The sequence below is a fragment of the Camellia sinensis genome, chromosome 4, assembly GCF_055761805.1.
Source record: "Camellia sinensis isolate YWXY chromosome 4, ASM5576180v1, whole genome shotgun sequence".
Taxonomy (NCBI): domain Eukaryota; kingdom Viridiplantae; phylum Streptophyta; class Magnoliopsida; order Ericales; family Theaceae; genus Camellia; species Camellia sinensis.
Genome location: NC_138964.1, coordinates 96,502,160 through 96,517,529, shown reverse-complemented (window position 1 = coordinate 96,517,529; position 15,370 = coordinate 96,502,160). Strand labels below are relative to the sequence as shown.

General features: G+C 34.6%; 1 protein-coding gene across 1 annotated transcript in view; it reads left to right on the top strand.

The window, feature by feature from the left end:
• The first annotated feature begins 10,030 nt into the window (after positions 1-10,030).
• The window catches only part of LOC114298648 (Cation efflux family protein), a 34,335-nt gene continuing 28,995 nt past the window's right edge, over positions 10,031-15,370 (top strand). Inside the window, exons 1-2 of the mRNA XM_028243257.2 lie at positions 10,031-10,672; positions 10,772-10,826. Coding sequence (XP_028099058.2) covers positions 10,309-10,672; positions 10,772-10,826 — 419 coding nt within the window. The 5' untranslated portion in view covers positions 10,031-10,308. The remainder of the gene's footprint in view (positions 10,673-10,771; positions 10,827-15,370) is intronic.

Genomic DNA, 15,370 nt, shown 5'->3' with positions numbered 1-15,370 from the left:
ATGCACATACTCAAGGCTAACAAGCCTAAATACAAAGGAGCTATATCAAGCATGCCAAAATCGACCCAAACACTTATGGACAGACCTGAAACATGGCAAAATAAGCACATAATCTTCACAAGACTAAGCCTAAAACATGCTCCAACAAAGGCTAACAACCTAAGACATGTTAAGGCATAAACAAGGCATTACATGGCAACTATGCTAAGCATGCATGGAGTTCCAAAACCAACTTAAAGTCATGTTATATTATGGATATATAAGCATGAAAAACAAACCAAACATGCTCAACACACACTTAAGCATAGGCTTCCTTAAGAGGCCAAAATGTATCCCTTTCAAGGACAACAAGGAGAGGGGGTGGCCCTCTCCTTCTTGGGACTTCAAGGCATCATCTTCACCACTGAAATCCCTCAAGATTTCAGTGGTGAAGAGACCCCAACACCAAAATCCCGGAGCTAGCACAAAATGGCTCAAAATGAGGCCTTTCAAGGCCTAAGGGTGGTCAACAACCCTTAAACAACAAAACACTCTTAATAAACAATAAAGAGGGCCTAAAAACAGAACTTTTTTATGTTATACAATAAGCACAAAAACAGCTCTAAGATAGGTATAAAATCAATGCAAAAATGGGGGAAAAAGGGACTAGATTCTCACCCTTGATGACCCCTTTACAAATGGTGCTCCAATGGCCTCCTTTAGCTTGAATCTAACACCAAAACTTCAAAACAAACCCTTTAGAACCTCAGCTCCAAGAGGAAGGTGAAACACTAGGTGTTTGTGTGCAATAGTAAGACACAAAACACCTAGTGCACAAATGAGAGGGAAAGAGAGATAGAGAATGTATCTAACTCAAACCCTAAAACCAGAGCTTCTCTCTGTGTTTTTCCCTCTCTAAAATGTCTAAAGTCTCCAACCTCTTTTTTGCAAGAGAGAGCCTCTATCTCTCCTTTTCACCAAACTTGCAAAACTTACAAGTTAAGCAAAACTAGAGGGCCATCCCTCCATACACGTGTATGGAGGGAAAGTCACTGCAATACAGCTGCCTAAAAATATCTCAAAAAACAACTGCACAGTAATCGGCCGGCCAAAAATGCCATCTTGGCCAAAAAGAGTGCCGACCGGCACAAAATAGTGCTGACCGGCAACAAATAGTGCCGGCCGGCAAACTACATTGCCGGTGGAGACAAAAACCAGCCGGTGGCCTCTAGCCACTGCCGGTGGTGGGTGGGGATGGTCTACAAGCCCTACCCTGCCCTTCCAAGGCAAAACACAAGTGTTTGGTGCAAAACCAGACACTAAACGGTCGAGTTCGAAGATCCTGAGGCAAGGCACGCGAGCCGAGACCTCCGGGAACTCCAAACGAACACAAACATGGATGATCACCGAGTGTTCAAACGGTGACGTCCAAGTCTTGAGGACGGTCAAAAATGGGGTGTCTACACTAATACCTCACCTTGGGGAGCTCCAATACTGTTCGTAAAGAAAAAAGATGGTACAATGAGATTGTGTATCGATTTTCGGGAATTGAACAAACTCACCCTCAAGAATCGGTACCCCCTGCCCCGAATCGATGACTTGTTTGATCAACTTCAAGGCGCCCAAGTATTCTTGAAAATTGACTTGCATTCCGGCTATTATCAACTAAAAGTCAAAACGGAAAGCATCGAAAAGACTGCCTTCAAAACATGTTACGGGCACTACGAGTTTCTCGCCATGCCATTTGGTGTCACAAATGCTCCAGCAGCCTTTATGAACCGAATGTTCAAAACATATCTTGATGAGTTCATCATCGTCTTCATTGACGACATTCTCATACACTCCAAGTCACTAGAGGACCATGAGCAACACTTGCGAATAGTCCTGCAAAGACTACATGATCACAAACTTTATGCCAAGTTAGAGAAATGTGAATTTTGGATCACTAGTGTACACTTCCTTAATCACGTCATTAACAAGGATGGCATCTCGGTTGACCCCCAAAAAGTTACAACAATCGTGGATTGGCCGCGACCTACTAACGTGTCTGAAATTCAAAGCTTCCTGGGTCTAGCCAACTATTACTGGTGCTTCGTTCAAGATTTCTCAAAGATGGTATCACCCTTGACCCAATTGACTGAGAAAAACACACCCTTTGAATGGACTGACAAACAGGAATGTTGCTTTCAAGAGTTAAAAAGCAGACTTGTATCAGTTCTTATAGTAGCACTCTCTACGGGAACGTATGGGTTCGTAATTTATAGCGATGCCTCATAAAATGGTTTGGGTTACGTTCTTATGCAAAATGGAAAAGTCATTGCACATGCCTTACGTCAACTAAAGACTCACGAGAAGAATTACCCAACCTATGACCTTGAATTAGCTGCGGTAATCTTCGCCCCGAAGATCTGGCGTCATTATCTCTATGGTGTAACTTGTAAGATTTACACTGATCACAAGAGTCTTAAATATCTGTTCACACAAAAGGAATAAAATATGAGGCAACAATGGTGGCTGGAATTTATAAAAGACTATGATGTTGAGATACACCACCACCCAGGCAAAGTTAACATAGTAGTTAATGCATTGAGTTGAAGGATTACTAGAAGTTTGGCATGTACCCTCGTTTCCCGCAAGATCAATGGATTACTCACTAACATAATCATAGAACCCACGTTGATATAAGAAATTAGAGCATGCCAATGTGAGGATAAACTTCTGAAGAAAAAATACGAGGAGTAGAGAAATACATTCGACCCTGATTTCACTAATCGAATTTGCGTACCAGACATTCCAGAGCTCAAGAAGAAGATATTTGTGGAAGCTCATAGTTTGAGGTTTGCAGTATACCCTGGCAATACAATGATGTATCACGATATGAAGGAAGACTACTGGTGGACATGAATGAAAAGAGACATAACAAGCCACGTCTCCAAATGCTTACATTGTTAACGTGTTAAAACAGAACATCAGAGACTTGCAGGAACACTGCAACCACTCCCTATTTCTGAATGGAAATGAGAGCACATTACTATGGACTTCGTAGTCAGGCTACCATAGTCAATCTCAAAGAATGATGTAATATGGGTTATAGTAGACCGATTGACAAAGTTAGCGCATTTTTTACTAGTTAGAGTCACGTACACCCTCAACAGGTTTGTCACTTTATACATCAAGGAAATCATTCGATTGCATGGCACCCTAGTTTTAATTGTGTCTGACCGAGACCTTCACTTTGTATCTCATTTCTGGAACAAATTGAAAGAGGCTTTGGGAACCACACTGAAGTTTAGTACCGCCTATCACCCGCAAACTGATGGACAATTCGAAAAGACAATTTAGACCTTGGAAGACATGTTATGTGTGCACGTATTGGACCTCAAGGAGAATTGGGATGAGCACCTACCTCCCTATATCACCAAAATTAATCATGGTACAAGTGTAAGTATAAGATTACCGTGACAGGTGGAATATTTTACTTATTTATTTATTTTAAATTAAACCATGGCTCTGATATCACCTTTGTTACGACCCAACCCCGGTTGCTTAGGGTTGGAATCGTAACTTACTAATTAATTCTAATTTTAACAAATTAAGTGGCGGAGGCGAAGGCTGAATGAATGTAAGAAAATAATTAAATAGATAATTAACTTCATTAATTTTCCTACTACTTTAATAAAAGGAAATGCATCCATCGGGCCTTTATCATTTTATCATTTGGTGGCACACGATTATAAAAAAAAAAAAAAATGAAAAAAAAATGTAACATGTTGCCATCAAATTCCGTGCTGGTCTCACCATACAAGGTTACAATCATTCCTTACATTTCATCACATGAAAAAAGTAACAGCTATAACCACACAGCAAATTGAGAGATATTATGCCAAGAGCATAGGGCTCAAAATAACCATGGATAATTATTTAAGCTAAAACATTATACAAACTTAATTTTAGTAAATAAATTATTTAAGTGGCAAATACTGAAATCCAGAAGTTATGTAAACAAATAACCATAACCACGGTATAGAATCAAACAAAACAGAGATCGCTGGAGTGACAATCAGAATAGGGGTCAATGGATCCATGATAAACAGAAGGCCACAAAGTGACCAATCAGAGGCTAATAGTTATTTAAGTCACCCAATGCATGGGACTCCCGTGGTGGTACCCACAAAAATAAATATTTATATAATCATTGGCAATTAATTTTTTTAATTTAAACAATCATATCCATATGTTTCAATTTAAGCAAATAGAATTCAGAAAATAATTAATATAATTGAAATATTAATATAATTTATAGAACATGAAGTGCATAAAATAAATTATGGTAACTCGAACCATACGTAAAATATGTTATGGTGACTCAATGTATAATATAACTCACCTGAATATTGATTCTTACTATTTTCCTCATATTTTTGCCGAGTTTTCGAGGTTAATCCCTTACTTCCCCTTTCTCTTCCTTTTTTTTTTTCCTTCTTCTTTTTCCTTTCGTTTTTACCGATTTCAAAGGCCCTCGCTATATATATATATATATATATATATATGTCCTTGGGTGGTGAATCACCTTGTAATTATGACCCAAAGTTGATGATTCACCCCCTAGGTTCTAGGCAACATAGATGGCTGATCTCTTTTCCCTCCAACAAATCTTGCACACCTTTATTTTAATTCTACATGGGCCCAACTTTTATCATAATTAATCGTTGTGTTGATTTGGCACCAAACAATATATTAATCATATTTTTGACACACTAATGTCCATTTAGATTACATCTTAGCACGTATAGCTATGTAATTATTTTATATATTTATTATTATTGTTTTTGTTGTTGTTATTTTTTATTTTGGTAGTAACGTGGTGTTAATTAAATATTTGGGGTAGCACAGTGGTGGTAGATATGGAGAGCAAAGTATTCCAACAGATGGTGGATTAAAAAAAAATAGACAGATATTTTTAATAGATTAGAAAAAAATTGAAAGGATAATTTTTTTCACCGGTAAAAAATGAACAAAAAATTTAAACAGATAAATTTGTACAGTTAAAAATTAGAACAAAAATTAACACATACTTCAACAGATAAAGGAAAAAATTGAACAGATATGAGAAATTTTTTTTAACAAATAATAAAAGAATGAACACATATTTCAATAGGATATTGTTCCAACAGATAAAAATAAAGAGAAACTCACAAAATTTGAACAGATAGAGAGATAAAGTCACAAAATTTGAAGAGATAAGAAAAAAAAAATAAACAGATAGATATAAAGTTGAATAGATAATTAAAAAAATTGAACAAATAGAAAATAATTTGTACAGATAAATATAAATTTGAATATATAGTAAAAAAAATTAGCTAAAAAAAGTTGTTTGAGATTATCTAAATAAGTGCATTTTTTGACTTTTATAAAAGATATGCAGAAAATTATAGAGGTGATGTGACCCAAAAATATAAAAAGTGTTTTTATATAGCACACCCAAACAAGCTCTAAGTGGTAAAATTGAAACAAAATGTCATTCAAAACAAATAAAATGACTTTTCATCAAACTATTTCACAAATGATAGACTTCTAACCAACAAAAAATATCCACTAAACCTAGGCACTATGCATCCTAAATAAGTGCACTTATTTAGCAGGGCCGGCCCTGGGGTGAGGCAACTAAGGCGGTCGACTCAGGCCCCCCAATTTTGAACAAAATTTAGGGCCCCCAATTAGGGGAGTGTATCATGTCATATTATTTCGTAATTATTTTAATATTAGCTCAATTTATTTATTTTTATGTTATCATGTGGTGTTATTTGATTCCTGTTCGATTGATGTTTAATATGAAAACTTTCACTTTTAGTTAAAAATAACTTAGCAAGTGTATTGAGAGATTAAAATTTTTCTCATTAGTTGAATATTATAAAATTTATTTCAACTAAATGAAATTATTCATAGAATGTTTGATTTTAATTCAATTGCATTTTTCTAATTAAAAAAAGTGTACCTTATTACTATATATTTTTTATTAGATTGACTCTAAAATAGGTAACAAAAAAATATATATCTTAAATGAAAAAAAATATATTAGCCTTAATTATTATTTTACATACTTTTTTATTCAATTAGATACAGTTAAATAAAAGATTAAAAAAATATCATGATATCCCTTAGTGAACATTCAAATATATAACTAATAATTCATGTTATTGCATTGTGTCATACTCGGATTCATGTTGAAAATAGTCAACCTTAATGTCACGACCCCATTCCACCCCTAGTAGAATGGTGCCGTGATGGCCAGTAATCCGAGATTACCGAAGGCCAACTTTCAAAAATTCACACACAATCAGAGTATTACATATGGGGCTAACATGCGCGGAAGCAATATATACAAATCTAATTAGTCCATAAGAGTTGTGCATAAGTCAATGAAATGACATACATCTTTACATAGTTTTACAACTTGAATATAAGCAAAATAAAATACAAAATACGTATTACCTCTTGACTAAAAGGCTTCTCAAGCCGACATGTTCAAAATACATGAAATACAACTAAGAAGCATAATCTTCAAGATTGCTGACATAAATATTGCCGACATAACATGCATCCAAAACATCTTGCAAAACACACATCTCGGCATAGCTAACTTCTTGCTTGTCACCTACATATATACATAGGAAGGATGAGCTTGGATACTCAGTGAATGGTATAAATAATAAAGGTTTAAATGAATGATTCCCGAGGTCCTTGTCAAAACAATACATATATCATAGTTTGTTCAAAACACGGGATGAATCAAGTTCATTAATCAAATTTTGGCCTTTCAAATCTTCTTAGGATGTTTAATAACAGCCACATAATACATGGGGCGATGACATTCTGGCAAAACAAACCATAACCTCGGCATCGAGCACACCCGTTCATAGTCCGTCAGTGGCCGATATCTTAACAAGGGTGCTACTTAGGCTTAACGTCCCCTAGTACGAAAGGATGGTGCTACCTAGGCTTAAAGTCCCCTAGCATGGAAGGACTCTCAAAACAAGATGTGCAGTTGCATTATAGTCCCCTGACACTAAGGACTTTCAAAACAAGATGTGCAGTTGCATTATAGTCCCCTGACACTAAGGACTTTCCAAGAATGTCATCAAAACAAGATAATACTTGATACATAAAATATGGGTAATCATTCATGCTTAACAAATACTTTTCAAAACAAGCAAAGCGAAGCTTTAACAAAACGTTATAACATAGCTTTATTAGAAATACCACTCACATAGTTCTTGGGACATCGGGATCAAGGCAAAGGTCAAAGTCCTACAAACACATGGCAAAGTCTATTGAATGCACTTCTCAAAACAAGTCTTACATGCATGCAAATGATCTCGAGAAAACATGCTGGAAGTCAAAACACTGTTTTACATGTCAAGAAGACATGCTGGGTACCAACCAGGTCTTTGCCGAGGTCCCACACCTCCTGACCGAGGTGTGATTACCTAGGCTTCGGCGTGCGGCTGTATGCTGAGGTTCGCACAAGACAAACTAAAGGTGTAAGTGATCATGCAAGGTAGGCCAAGGTGAGATACAATGCTTGGCCCAAGTGTGAGGTCTAGGTAAGAGTGATCTCGGCGACTACACTTAGGGAAGTGAGGTCTGGAGATCTGGGTTTCCACCCGTGAAGAACATGAAGAACATAAACATGAAGACCATGAAGAATATGAATGCTAAAATCATAACTTCTTTATTACAAAAATCTGGGATTTCATGCTATGAGTTCGAAAACATGGACCTGGGTACCCATACTTGAAAATCATATGAAAACAAACACAAAAACATGGATCTTGGCACAAACTTTCGGATCAAAACATGACTTTTCTTGAAGAACACATGAATACTATTTTCTCTTTCTAAAACCGAACTTCAAAGCAATGCATGGCTTACAAATCATATTCAATCATGCAATGCAATAACATAAACATAAGGAACAGCATGGGTAGATCAAGAATCTAACCTTAGAACACGGATCTAACGGTTCGATCTCTAGGAATCAAGCTTGGAAATCTACTCTCCCTCAAGAACTCCTCTCCCTCTTCTAGAGCTTCTCTCTCTTCTTCAAAACAAGGATATAACAAATGATAGGTTTCTCCCTCTGCCAGCTAACTTAACACTCAGCTCGGACACGTGGCAACAGCTGGTTGGCTCTCCCCAAAAAGGTGATAGATTGACAAGACGTGTGTAAGACAAAGTGTATCTAACAAGCTACTCGGTAAGGCACTCCGGCAAGTGATGACATCGGCTAAGGACAAAGCTTCGGCAACTAAGGTGACAATGACCTCGGCTAGGAAGGACAACACTTGACTAAGCTGTGCCACACCTTGGCCTAGATGTGCCACACCTCGGTTTAGGTCATACAACTCCAGGACAAGATCACTTAGGTGCAAAGGTAACATCTCGACCTTGGTGATGAGCATCTCGACCTAGATAATGACATCTTGGCCAATATGTCAGGGCGAAGGTGGAGGTCAAACAAAGTGGTTCCAAGATAATTCTAGACTGAAGATGACCTCGGCTTGGAATGATCTAGGCTTAACATGACCTAGGCTTGACATAGCAGGGAAGGAACAAAGCATGCAAACAACACTTAAGCAAACAAGACAAGATTTATGAATGCAAACTTAACAAGACAAAGTTATGTAAATGAACATGAACATGACCACGACATGAATATGGGTTGTTATAGCAACTTAACATGGCAAAACATACAAATGCATGCAAACATGACTAGGACATTAATGTGGGTTGTTACACTTAACTTGCTAATTTTATATATTGCTTGAGTTATGTCGGAAATTCTCATCCTTACCCCCAATTAATTTTTGTTCTTATAGCATTGGTAAGCTAAAAAATAAAGATTCGATTCAACTAATTGAAGTTCAACTATTATATATATATATATATATATATATATATATTTGTTATCTAAATTTTGTTAAATTGTAATGCAATAGAAATAAATTTTTATCTTTTTTGTTTTATCCGAACAATTTTTTTTTTTGGATAATGATATATGAAGGCCAAATTTAAAAAATTCGCCTTAGGCCCCTAATAAGTCAGGGCTGCTATTTAGATAAATGCATTTATTTGAGTCACATCACTTCTTTATTTTTCTGTACATTATTTTTTAAAAATTTGAACAACATACTTATTTAGATCATTTTAAATAACCCCTAATGTCTTATACCCTCATTAACTTTGACTTTGTAACGATTCTAATTTATATTTTAAGTAAACGGGTATATGTAATTTACTTTCATTTTTGGAAAATGCTATGGATCCCAAATAAATTATTAATTTTTTACCAAACGTCTCACATGGGTGTGGGACCCACACACGTGATTTGTGTGGGTCCCACACTCATGTGAGATATTTGGTAGAAAATTTAGTAATTTATTTGGAATCCCTAGCATAACTTTTCTTTTTTTTCTTCTCTAGTAGACGGATGAGATGATCACAAGAACTCGTTTGAAAATGTAGCGAGTGTTTAGGAAGTTGATATTTTAGTTTTAGGTTTTTTTAATAGGTTAAAATATTTGTGTTTAAGAAGATAGTTGAATTTTTTTATTATTATATTTGATATTTGTGAGCGAAAAAATAAAATAATTACAAATTTAATATGACCTTTTATCTTATTAACTATTTTAACATATTTTGTCATTTTATAAATTTAAGTTCAAAAAGCCAAAAAATAACGTTTGCTAAACAGTCCATAAATAAAATAGTGTGATAATTTATAATCTATACTATTATATATGTGAGCACATGACTTGGTGTCTAATAGTGTGGTAGCTTCTCCTTCTGCCACGTGGCAAATTTTTCTATCCTAAAATAAAAAAGTGTTATTCAAAGGCATGAGTAAGATTTGAACCCAAGACCTTGGGTTTCATTAAGAACACTCTTACCATTTAGACAATATACATATTATTGCATTAATTTCTTTATTATTTGTTTTTATGCTTATTTATCTGAATTGCACATGCATCGCATGTGCCACACCACTAGTGATTTTAAAAAGTTTTAACTAATGTAATCTCAAAGAAGATAGCAAGGCTGACCAACGTTGATGAACCGAGCAGTGACCGACTGACTAGAATACCCTGTTTGATGTTTGATCTTAAAAACCCTAACGCACCAACAAGCCTGAAATCTGAAACCCAAACCCAAACCCAAACCCAAACCTCAAACCAGTATTCGTTTCTTTGACATATAGATTTGGATGGAAATGCAGCTTTAAGCATATTAATAGATAGTAATAGTAAGAGTAGTAGTAGTAGTAGTAGTATGCAGAAGACGAAGAAGATAATCATAATAATAAGCAGGCCTTCTTCTTGGATTGGTGTATCATTCATGCGAACGTCTCGCTTTCTCACTGGCCTTCGCCACTACCCCTTCTCCGCTCTTGGCTCTTCTTCTCGATCCACAGCCACAGCCCTCTCTCGCACTGGATCTATTACTCTCTCTGAAATTTTTGAAACAAAGAAACTCGTCGATCATCGAGGAGGAGGAGGAGGAGGAGGAGGCAGAGGCCGAGATCGATATCGAGGGGGGTTCTTCATTTCTCCATTTGCTTGTTACGGAGGAGATCGAGGGGGGTTCTTTATTTCATTCGATTCTAACCATCACCACCACTGCTGCTTCCGCCGAAGTATGCTCTTTCACTATGTAACGCTTTATAAATAATATATTTTTATTTATTTATTTATATCTTTGTACGACTCTAGTTTGATTTTCTTGTGTTTTGCAGGTTTTTTCACCAGAGCCAAAGAAATAAAGAAATTAGAAGTTCAACATGATCATAGGTAAAAATGTGTTCCCTTACCATTCTAGTAGTATGTGATTTCGAATTTTATTTGTTTATTACAAGTTAGATGTTATGATGAATTTAAAATTACTTTTCTGAAGTAAACCTTAGGCTGTTATTAGGTTGACAAAAAAATTAATTTTATACTGGGGAATGAAGAACTTGTTTATGTTAACTCTTGGGCTTAGGAATTCTTTATGTAGAGCGATGCAATATCCGGAACAGGGTAGGATATTTTGAATAATAACAGAGATTTCAATAAAGGGTAGGATATGAATGAATTCCATACCCCTGAAATTTAGTTTGAAGAATTTGTCTCTGTGCACTTACTAAGTTACTACTCGTTTTATTATTTTAGAAATTTGATTTGTGCATCATCATAAAGGTGTTGTGTGGATGATCTCTGGTGAAAAGCTAAGGGCTTCGCTGCTCGTCTCAGGGTTTTTCATATATAACCAAACACGTATCATTCTCTCTGTGTGCATAATTGTATTCTTCCTGAAAAATGATTCTTTAGGGGATTTGTGCAAGGCGCCTCAGGGGTTTTGGCATACTGGTTCAGGTGGGTGGAAGCATGTGTTCTGTGTAATGCTTGACTTCCTGTTAGAAGTGGGTGCACTTGAGTTGAGTGTGTTCTTGATTGGTGACGATTGTTTGAAATATTTTAATTAATTTCATTCATAAGAGAAAATCTTCCCCATCTCATGTGTCCCTGCAACTCATAGCTTCTTTGCTAATCAAATTGGTTGCTAGTAGTAGCTACTAAGGTGAAATGCACACTAGTTTTGTCTTCAACACTAATTATTGTCCATTTTCTCATTGTTTTGTTATCTAGGGAGACATAGCCATATTCCCTTTAAGAGAAAATCCTCCTTTTCTATCTCATAGATTCTATCTCATTGAACCCAATTCAACTTACCTAATCACGTTAATATCTGCCATACAGCCAAAGCTAAAGGACAATGCAAAGCAAATTATTACAATTCTCTTCATACCTTTTGCACATAGCACACCACCAAGGAAGTAAACAAAGCTTATGTCTAGTGGTGTGTACGGGTTAGTTTGAGCGGTTTGGGAGACTATTGCCCTTGGCGGGGTGGCAATTTTTAACCCATTGCCAACATGGGTGGATTGGTTTGAATATTTTGACGGCTTCGAACCGGCAAGTTAAATGGGTTGGTGGTTTGTAAATTCGAACATATTATACAAAATATATTATAAATCCGTTTGGGAAGTGGGTTGATTTTTTGGTTTTTTGATTTTTTTGGTTATTTTAGCCTCGGCTAAAAAGGTTGGTTTGGGAAAAACTTTTTGGCTTTTTGGCTTTTTTAGCCTTTTTTGTGAGAGAAGAGTGTAATGATTATGAGTTGGATGTGATGTTTTGTTTGTTGTGACTAAAATAGTATATTTTGTCTTTTGTGGCTATTTTAGCCACAAACCAACTTGCCAAACAACACCAAATAGCTATGAGCTAAAAAATCAAAATAAATGAAATTTTTAATGATATGTTTGTGTGAAAGAAGTGGCAATGAGAGAGGCATGCACAATGAGGGTTGAGAGTCAAATTTTGTGAAGATTTATTTAAAGTTGAGGTATTTAATTTTTATGTAAGTATTGGTGGTTGGGTGCAACAACTTCGAATGTGTATATCCAAGTGTAGGTTGTCGCGAAATAATAAAGTCTCGGTGAGTTCAAGGGTGAATCCACAAGAATCAGTATATTTCAATAAATTACTGAATGATCGAAAATAAAATAAAATAAAGTTAATTGAAATTTTTTTGAATGATTTGACAAAATAATTAACTAAAAATAATTTGAAGTAACAATAATGTGAAGATACTAAGACATATCAAGGATTCACTACCAATGTTTTCTTTGTAAAACATTTGAGATTCAATTTGTATAACTCAATTGAAAACTACATAAAGGGTGTTTCCAATCGAGAGATAAAACAATTATTTTTCATAAAAATAATAGAGAAAATTACAAAAAAACCCCAGGATTTTAGGGTTTGTAACAAAATAAACCCTGAGTTTTTAATTTTGTTCATTTAAATCATAATCTTTTGATTTGTTTTCAATCTAAACCATTGTCTATTTTGGTTAAGTAAATTGACGAAAAATGGTATTTTAGTTATTAAACTCATTGTAGGTGTACGTACAATTCTAAAATATCATTTTTTTTGTCAGTTTTACTCGACGAAAATAGGCAAATAGTTTAGATTGAAAATAAATCAAAAGATAAGGGTTTAAATTGACAAAATTAAAAACTCATGGTTTATTTTGTTTCAAGGGCCAAACTCTGATTATTTTTTATCTTTTTTTTTGTTGTTATGATAGAACAAACAATTATATAAAACTTTTCCCAAAATATTTAAATCAATCAATCAATATAATCTAAAAATAAAAACCTTGATTGAATCATAAAATACTTACAAACAATTCATTAGGGTTTCACCCCTAACCTTAGTAAAGAAAATTAGAACTCCATAAAAGAAAGAAAATTATGTATAAAAAGCGGCTAAATGAATTGATATCCCCTCACAATGGTTTTAACATGTATTTATAAAAAAGCTAAACCTAAACCTAAATTAACTAGGTTGAACCGCCGTGCAATCACATTCATCGCGCGTGGTGCGCACAAGGCAAAGAAGCAGGCCACCAATCATGTGATTACCAAACCCATTCTTGCAATCTAATTCCTTTAAGATGTTTGGACCCGCCTTTCATGTTGAAAAACTCTTCATTCTTTTTACTCTTCGTTTATTATTCCTTCAATTACAAGGTTTTCCTACAAAAAAAATAAAATTAATTTTTTAAATGACAAATGTAATGTAACTTGAGGGAATTAATATAATAAAAGTGTATTAGCATTTATAAATATTATCATAATTACACACTTTTAAGCATTCATCATTGGGTTGGTTATTTTGGCGTGCTAAAGATTTTAAAACACGCAACCGAACCTATAGAAAGTTAGTGTGGAATCCACCCAACCCAACCTACCAACAATTTCAAATTGTGGATGGCTGAGTGGGTTGGTTTGGCTTGAGTGGTTAGGCGGGTTTTTGCACACCCCTAGTTAGGTCTCTCCATCTGAAACTTGTCATTGGGAGTTGAGTCTCCCATTAGTTACGGTTCATAGAAAAACTCAACTTTAACTCACACAATTGTATTCCAAATCAACTTACGAGGATAAAAAAAATTGAACATTTGGATCATCAATCACTATAGGATACCAAGGGATAGCCTTGATTACCTACCTATCTGTCATAATTGTGGATGAATAGACAAGATACATTGAGGATATCCCTTGGTGGATGTTGTTTGTAGATGATATTGTGTTCATGGATGAAATGAAACCATGATTTAAAATATCCTCGATATCGTGATGTATTGATTGTTACTTAATGGTATTTGGAGCCTTTGATTTAGATACACATGTTTGTATCTGCAGGAAAGAAAAATCACAATTGTATCGGCCAATACAGCCTGATACAAAATCGATATGACTGTTATTTTAAACAATACAGTTGATACGATTGTTATTTTAACTGAGTTATCATACACAAACTCGATCTAGATCACATTTTACATCATTTTTCTGACTCTCTTAGTTATTTACTCTACAATTGTTTGAAATACTTAGATCTCTTTTAGGTCTTCAAACTTCAAGATTCAAGTTTAATTTTCATCCTACTTATAAAATTGGTAATTGTTATTGAGTTTTTAGTTAGTGTTTCCATTCGATGTAAAAAAATGATGGATGTCCATATGTTAACCATATTACAATAAGAATTAGCCACTATTTTAACTGTATTATTTGCATCTTTCATTTAAAAAAAAAAAAATGGTTTGTGTGTTGCTTTGTTGTTATGAATTATCTATTGTAGTAGCATTTCTAGTTATATGAGATTGTTGAAATTTCCTTATGAGATGAAATTCTCCACAATTTTTCCTTAAAAGCTAAGTTTGGTTAGGATGAAAATGGTAGAAAGTTAGAGAAATGGAAAAAAATAAATTGTCTCGAGTTTGTTTAGCATGAAAGTGGTGGAAGTTATAAGAAAATTAATTTTCTTGTACAACTCAAGATAGTATGATAACTAAACTTCTAGTTTCTTGCAAGAAAACACCGGAAAACACAAGAAAGTTTAAATTTGTTATAAAAGTAGTTACCCATAATTTGAATTCCTATTTTTTTTGCAAAATTTTCATCTAAATCAAATTTGTAAAAGAAAATATATGTTTTTTTCCTTTTCTTTTCTTTCACTTCAATTTCTACTATTTTCATTTCCCATCATTTATTTCTTTCTAATCAAACGAACCCTAAAAGAAACATGAAATTCAATATTACTTTACAAATCATTCTTTTAGGTGCTATAGTGTTGATTAAAAATCATTACAAGCATTCAATAAGATAAGAATATGTTTATCTATTATTTTTTTGGCATTGACTAAAAATTCACGAGTTCGGTTTTTGACACCCATTACACATTGTTCAATACTCTTGATATCTATTACACATGACGACGCACCGGTCAAT